Genomic DNA, 8526 nt, shown 5'->3' with positions numbered 1-8526 from the left:
TCCACAAAACACAGTTGCTAATACCATGAATGGTGTCCCCTTCAGGCCAGCAGTCTCAGGAGATCAGTTTTTAACACCAAAGAAGGTGTTATTTCAAATGCTAGGTCCTGAAATGGGCCTTGCAGGAGCTAATGGACAAGCCATTCAGTCGCCCAGGCAGAAAGGAGAGGGATGGGTCAGGAGTATGCTCATGAGTCACAGACCTTAAACTAAAAGTAGCCTGTTTTGATAGGTGACATACTTAGTATGAAGGGACAGTATAAAATCATCTTCCTCTTTTGATAGTTAAAAAATATTTACAAGTGCAGACAAAAAGCCACCGTTTTTCTTTATATACAAAATACTTTTTATCAATTACTGTACATTACATACAGCATCAGTTTAATGCACAGCTTGTGAATCGCTGTACATTTTTAATCTGAATGGTTTTTCCCAATAGACTTTTAAAAAAATGCTTTACAATATTTATTCTTCATATTTTCAGAAGAGTAATAACGTATGGTAAACAGGATGATCAAAATTTCTTCTTTTTTAATAATACAAATAATTCAGTTTGATTTGGCATCAAAACTACCCATTTTCATAATGTAATCTCTTATATCTTTATATAAACTATACATTATAGTCTGCACAACAACTGTCAGATTTTCAGTAGGTTCCAACTTAAAAGAGAGGCACAAGTATCTTCCTACTCATTTAATCAACTTTAAAAAGTTAAATACTTTCTATCTCACAGTTTCAGCGCATGCCCAGTATTTGTTTGCTCTTTAGTTGATAGTTTTTTTCCAGTTCAGACAGTGCTTTAGCCCGTAGATTTGCAGCGTATAAGCGTTTTTTTAGATCAGAGCATTTCCCTTTAGAAATGGGACAGTTTTCCAAATTAACAGGAGGCACAGCATTCTCTTCACTTCCATCAAAGTGTACTTTCTTCCTGGTTGTAGGAAAGGGGAGCAGGACAGCGTTGCCTTAGGAAATAAGATGGTATTGAATTAGTGCATCTTTCAGTAGTAGTTATTGCTTAGCTTAGGTCTTTTAAGATTTTTTTTTACCCATTTTGCTAGCTACCTCTGGCTTTAAATATCTAATTAAATGCATTTCAGTTCATAGCAACAATTCCTAGCAACAAGGAAATTCATAGCAACAAGGAAAAAAAAGAAAACAAGGCTTTTAAATCACTATTGTAAAATGACATTGTAGTTTCTAGGGTGCACCTCCCAACCCCTATGGAAATATGAGTTAAGGAGAAAAAACATCGAGTTTCTTCTGAAGGACAGAAATTAAACAGTAACACAACCCATTTCCAAAGGGAAATGGAGAATTAGGCTCTCAGCTACTGAAAAGCCTTGTCTTTCCTTCGTGGCAAGGGCAGACCCAACCTGCCCAGTGGTCGTTCTACATTACTCGCATTGTTCCACCTCAATCCTTGTATTAACTGAAAGGGGTACAAACTAGGCTCTGTCTTGATGAATAATGAGCTCAGGGGCATTAAAAACTAACAAGGCACTGTCACTGCATGCTCCAGAACAGGAATTTTCATAGTATAGCTATGCTTTAGCTGTATAGAACTGCTGCACTCCAAAGGCAGTTAGCGTGTTTTGTTTTAAACGACTCAAAGTACAAAACCCACAATTAAACTCTATTAAAATAAACACCTGAGTTGCCTCTCATAAAAGCCAACTTCACAACGCTCAACTTGAAGTGTGACTTTATTTTTATTCAAAGGTCTAACTATCCTAATCTTAATGGTGCCGAAGCCTTTTTTTTTTTTTTTCTCAATTTATTAGGCTACAGCAAGGATGCAATAGGCACAAAAGAGTGAGGACCAAACTGAACAGGCTAGTGAATGTTTCAGTATTTTGTAGTTTTGCATCAGTGAGGTGTATCTGTTAACATTAAATCCTTCCCCAGGAATCAGAAAATCCCTGCAGAAATAGGGTAGTGTCTAAGGACACTATCTTACAAACCAGGAGTTTTGGTATTGCATTTTACCGTGAACAACACAATTGACTTTGAGGAGCAATTAGGGCTCCAAGAAATAGGTGAGATGCAATGCAGTTGTGAAAGAATACAGTAATATTTGAGCAACTGAAAATAACTGAAGAAGCAAGTGATCCTGGTAACATACTGGAGAAATTCTTACTCACTGTTGTGACAGGAGTGGACTATTACAAGAGTACCATGAAATGAATTGGAAGTGTTGCAAACATGGCAACAAACGTTTAATCAAGCAAACTACAGCCACCACAAGCTTTGGTCAGTCTTGGAATAACTATGTTCACTTTTCAGCATTGCCTGTCTTGAGGTATTAACTACTCAAAAGTGATTTTGCCCATCTTTAAAAACTAATAACCCGGTTAAGGTCAAAAGATCATGTAAAAGGACAGGATATGCAGAAGAGAACAGAAGCAAATGCTGAAGCTCATTTACCTTCAGCCATCCAGCACTAGAGGCAACACCACAAAGTCCAAGGCAAGTTTACTCGTAATTTTATGTTCTTTAATGGAGAGTCACACAATATGTTGAGACAGGCAGAATTCTCAAACTTGACAGGACATTAAAAATAGGCCAAGTACCACTAACTTCTGGCAGCATTTTGCTTGTGTTCTTTCCTGCTGTGACAGGCATTTCTTGAGAAAAATGTAACTTGTTTTATTTGCATTAAAGGCAGTGATATGCTTGTTTTATTTGACCAAAACTAAATGAATTCTTGTTGCATGTTAAAGGTTGTTCACATTTCTTTGTTCTGGAGTACTACTTTGGACCCAGCCATTTAATATTTTACCAATAGTATCTAAATGCATTTTGAACTTGGATCATTTTTACTATTAAAAGACAGGTGCAATGAACAGATGATACTATCTCTTATGACAGTGAGTACTGAACCAAAACAAGTGTCAGATGGGGTAGCAACTACTGTAAAACAGATTGGTTTCCAGGTAGTCAGGAAGCATTATAGCTGTTTGTGTTTGGGGTTTTTTTTTGGTTGGTTGGTGTGGGTTGTTTTTGTCTGGATGTTTGTTTTGTTTATTATTTTTCTAGTAAGTTAAACTAGAGTATGATAATAGTAGCTTGTATGCATCAGAGCTTACTCAGTGCACCATTTACAGCTGGGTCATCCGCAACAAATATTTCCCATCTTAAAAGGTTTTTGAATGTTAAACTAAAGCTGAAGTGATTAGATACGTGCAATTTTATTACAATTAACTAAATCAAAGGTCTATAAAAAGACATCCATAAGTAAAATAAGTGCAGCTTTGAGAAACATTTGGGTTACAAGTTGGCACATCCATTAGCTTACCACAAGAACCCAATTTTCAAAACAGCACAAGACTGCAGTGCTGACCATTGTAACTCCTACTCATGGCTGAGCATCATTCATTAAGTCTTTTTTGAGAGTAGAAAAATCAGTAGTCTCTTCCCAACCAACCAGAGATACCTGGGCTGCATATTGCTACAATGGGACTAGGTACAGCATATTGAGCATCCGGGGCTGCCTTCTGGTCATACCAGCCTACATTTATCAGTGCAAGTGGCTTCTTGCCTATTTTCATACCTGGACCATCTGCACAAGCTAATGTCTTCTGCTGTTTGTAGAGGTTGTAGTTCTTCATCAGGTTTTCGGCTCTGTTTCAAGAAGAGAAGTTTAAGTTTTTTGTTGTAAGATTGTAGAGTTTCATACAGGCAATGAAGGGTTAGTAAGATACCTAGCAAGTTTCTCCTCTGCCAGTCTCTCTCGAACACAAAGTTCCCGTTCTCTCTCTGGAAGTAGAAATATGATACTATGGAGTGTTAAAATGTAAATGTTAGAGTGCATGACGGGTTTTCTTGCAGAAAAAGATTGCAGTCATAGCCTCAGATGCACCCACATTTCTGCTTCTATGGCTCTAAAGAAAAAGCTACCTGCTGTGTAGATACATCTTTATCAAGGCACTGGTTAAGCACTGGACACATACTCTGAAATACCAGGCATGCTTCTGTCCCCTCCCCCTTCCCCTGCCATGTCTGCAACAATGAAGCTATAGCAGCTTTCTATTCTGCACATTAGCTCATGACACACGTTACACTAGATCTAAATATTTAGATGCCGGTTACTGTAATTTAGCTATGACTAAACACCCCATTTACAGAAGCATCTGTTATTCAGGGCCAGAAAACAATATATACCATTAAAACCTGTATTACAGAGCCTACTGCATATGCAAAGAGGTATTCTATGCAAGCAGGAAACATCAACAACTGAGGACCAGACATCTATGTAGTTTCACAGGTACGCTACCTGTAGGACACAGCTTTTATAAAAGCAGTTAAAGATTTACTGGAGTGTATTTTGCTTCAACATCAGGCTCACCTTAGATTACACAATAGCATAGCCAATGTTAACTTACACAGAGTAGGTGAAAAGAAACCTACCCTACACAGAACCATGTATTCAGATCCTGTCATTCTGTATACTTTCCTAATTATCAGTCATGTTTAATAATCTTTCCAAACCAAACTTCAGTATCCAAACTGCCAATTATATCTTAACTTACAACCAGAACTTGTACAGATGAGTAAGACCAAGTATTCTTGTTAGTCTTTAGACAGAATTCTAGTAGTGAATGCAGTGGTACAATATCCTAGCATGGATATCAGGAGTTTTGAAAGCTATCTTTACTATGCTCATTCTTTTGAATTAGAATCCCATTGCCACCCCCTTCCCAAAGGGGAATATCATACGTTCCAGACGTTGCTCTCTTTCTTTAATGGCTTGTTCTCGCTCCTGTAATAATTGTTCCTTCCGTTTCAACTCATTCACTGCAGGATCTGAGTGCTGCAGCCTTTCTGACTCCCGGGATCTCCAGCCTCTTCTGTCATCATTTCGGCTTTGTTCTTCTGTCACCAAGTCTGCTATCAAGGGGTGCTGCAGAAGATCTTCAACAGAAGGTCGGCAGTAATCCTAAAGGAAATATATTACGAAGAGGATCCATCATCTCAAGAAACATTAAGGCCAGCAATTCCCAAGCAAGACCTATCACACGTGGAAACCAGCTAAGGTGCTATACAGTGAAGGGGAAGCTGGAGAAAAATGCAGTTAGGAATGCATAGCACAACCATATGACAAAAACTAAGGAAGGAGGCCATTAACAGCTTTCAGCTCCAGAAGCTGCACATCTGACACTCCCAGCCCAGGCACCCACTCCTTTCAGAGCCAGAATGGGGTGGTGAGCCTACAGAGGCAGTTGTCAGTAGGTTCTGGAGCTAATACTCTGCATCTCCACCTGTTGTTTGATTCCTAAAGGATTCATACCTTTTGGAGACTTGGGTTTGTGTTACAGCTTTGTTGCCCCACACAGTATTCTCAACACCCCATACCAGCCATGGGGAGGGTGAGCTACATTTCAGATTTTGCTTTATATGGCTAGTGTGAAGACAAAACACTAGCTACCAAACACACTGGAGCCATTTTAGCCAAGAAGTTATAAAACCTTGTTAAGGTCTTAAGGAAAAAAAAATAAAAATTGTATAAGCCAATACTGAGACAGCCTTTTTTGCATCCAATAAACCTGGCATAACATTTGAGCTGCCACCTTCATTTAATGGACTCAGAGCACAGTTTCTCACTCCTTCCTCTACAAGAGATACTGCCAGTGCCAAGGCAATAGTAACCACCTACTTGATATCAGTTTCAGAATTGAGAAGGAAAAACTAGTATTTCAGTAGTAGTTCAAATTATAGGTGGAAAAAATAAGTAATGAATTCTTACTTTTACATTCAGCATCTCTTTGAGAAGTTCATTCAGCTGCTCTGAGTAACGATATGGTATTCGTCTGAACTTCCCTTCCCTTATCTTTTCTGCCAACTCCTTTTGGTTGTAAGCTCTAAATGGAGGCCTGAAAAAAAAAACCAAACATTTTTATTTGATTCTTTCACTAGTTTTACAGAACTTATTTTCATTTTAAAGATTATCAGACTACAAAAAGCTGTGGTCAGATTTGACTACCTAATATCAAGATCAATCCAGAAATAAAAGTCTATAGCTCTATTCTTCAAAACCTGTAAGCTTTCACCTACACAAAATTTAACCATACGTACATCAACAATTACATCCCCACATCCATTACCACAGTCCTCTACTTACGAGAGAGCACACAACTCATACAGAAGACATCCTAGAGACCAGATGTCAGACTTTTCATTGTACGACATGTGGTTCATTTGTTCCTAAAGAAAGAGAACAATTTTAGGTTTAGTAACTAAGACAGTGTTCTATTATTGCTGCTACTGCCCAAACATGAATTAAACCATTAGTTATTTGGGTTACTTTTAAGATTTCACCTTACACTCCACAGCTACTCCTATTAGCAGGATGTTAATAAGTTATGGCAGTACTACACTGCCTAAGACTGAAGTGTTGTATCAACTGAAGATTGGTGCAATTCCATGTTTCAGTCAAAATTAATCTTTCGTCCACAAAATGCACCCTATCAGGGAAATAACACATTCTTACTCATTTCCACTATAAATTAAAATTCTACCATCAAGTGACAATTTAATGAGTTTGTTACCTTAACACTGTGAAACAAAAGTGCTCTAGCTTCCCTGTTCCTTTTCTGGAACAATAAACTCCAACATCTCTCTAATATTCCAAGAGCCCATCAAAACTAGAGTGAAGAGCAACTTTAATTATAAAGTAGTGATGGTATGGGGAAGGAAGGTGATGAAAGTAACTGCAAAATAACCTTGTCTCCAGGACATGTACACTTTATAGAAAAAAGTTCACCTGCATTTAAGACTAGTAACTCTTCATTAAAACTTCCCAAACATTCATAGACTCTGAGACCAACACTGCAGAAAACAGATCTTGGAGGGACAACTGGAAAAATAAGGCACAGAAGGAAGGTCTTACTGGAGACATATAATATGGAGTTCCAACAAATGTTCTGGCAAAGCTGGTGTCATGGTGCAATATCCTAGCCAGTCCAAAATCTCCAAGTTTCACATTCTGCTTGCCATCAAGAAAGACATTTGCTGGTTTTAGGTCACGATGCACTGTGACTCCGCCATCACTCCGTCTGTGACATTCCTTCAAGGCCAATGTCAACTGAGTCAATACTCTGAGAACAAAGCTTTCTTCCAAGTAATGCCTGAAAGATGAACACACTGTTTGACAAATGTATTCTCTGAGCATACACTGTTTTAAGTAAAAAGTTCTAGAACTAGGACTGACAGTAACTGAAGTACTACGACTACAAAACACCACTGAATCCAACCCTGGTGTCTTTATAGAAAGGTAAAAGCAACAGGCATCTACATATGCTACTTAAAAGATGGAAATGAAAAAAAAAAAAAACACACTAAAAATACATCTAGACTTTCTGCAGAATCACTGTAATGCTTCCCCCCTCCCTTAAGGAGTCTAAAAAATACACATCATTTCCACTGCTTACAGAACAAATATCAGTTGGATGCTTTTGTGATGAGATCTGTCCCTTTAATCACTTACAGTGTTGTCAGCTACCTGTAACAGGCAACAACCTACAGAGCCAGGACAGGACTGATTTTCAATGTATCTTCCTTAAATGAAAACACTGATGTCTGGGAGCAGCTGCAATACCATTTTAGACACTGCTCACAAAGTAACACGTGTGGCATCGTACCCTTCTTTAACCCAAGAATGTGAAAACTGTTATTATACTTAAGTAGGCTAGTAAGTCTAGGATTAGACAAAGGCGAAGCCTCATCAACTTGGTCTCTCCACAAGCTTTATATGCAGCCACACAAAGTAGCTCTCAACAGCATATTCAAAATTACACTTTTCCCTTTCATGTATTTTGGTGTTCTAACAAAAAAATGGAGTATAAGTAGTTTTATTGATGGGCAAGCCAGAAGAACCCACAGGTCAAGATACCTGTCTGCAAGGACTGTGACTTGCTGGTTTATGTTTTCAGCCTCATGCACAACATTGCATCCAGAAACCCTTCAACAGCTCCTGCCCCATAAGGGAGTCGTTTTTACTGTTTCAACATAAACATGGCGTCAGTTAGCACATTCATTACTACAATTCCCACTGGTGTTGTAACATTACATAAAGCCTTTCACGTTTCAGAGTTGCTGGGTTTAGAGCATTAAACCTAAGTTCTTTGCAAGTTATTAAGAAGAGACACATTTCACTTTTCTTTTGATTGCCCCAGATACTTCATGTTAGATAGTCCAAAATTGCTACAACCAGATTTCACGTGCCTTTCTTTTGTGCACCTCGCAATCAAGCTGGCCAGGTCGCCACCATCACAGTACTCCATCACGATGTACAGCGTGGTGCTGCTTCTGTCGATGATCCGATCGTAATACCGGACGATATTCGGATGACTTAGCTCACGAAGCAAATTCACCTCCGAAACCAGCATTTGTTTCTCCGCCTCTGTCATCTTGGAGCCATAGTCGAGCTCCTTCCACACCAGGATCTAAGGAGGAAAACCAACCAACCCACCCCTTATGGAGCGACTTCCACAGGAGCCAGAACCGCGCACGGGAGAAGAGGGGCTT

The 8526-nt window shown here is 38.8% G+C and overlaps 1 protein-coding gene across 1 annotated transcript; it reads right to left on the bottom strand.

Annotated features, from left to right (window-relative positions):
- Positions 1-738: 738 nt before the first annotated feature.
- Positions 739-8440, bottom strand: NEK2 (NIMA-related kinase 2). The gene is made up of 8 exons (XM_008938896.1): positions 8224-8440; positions 6890-7127; positions 6122-6204; positions 5747-5873; positions 4720-4939; positions 3705-3759; positions 3554-3624; positions 739-965 (listed from the first exon to the last, which is right to left on the bottom strand). Exons 1-8 carry the CDS (start codon positions 8406-8408, stop codon positions 739-741), a joined length of 1206 nt encoding a protein of 401 aa, XP_008937144.1. The 5' UTR covers positions 8409-8440.
- Positions 8441-8526: the final 86 nt, after the last annotated feature.

Source organism: Merops nubicus, unplaced genomic scaffold (genome assembly GCF_000691845.1).
Source record: "Merops nubicus isolate BGI_N331 unplaced genomic scaffold, ASM69184v1 scaffold30084, whole genome shotgun sequence".
NCBI lineage: Eukaryota > Metazoa > Chordata > Aves > Coraciiformes > Meropidae > Merops > Merops nubicus.
Note: the sequence above shows the minus strand (reverse complement) of the source record. Positions and strands in the feature narration are given on the sequence as shown.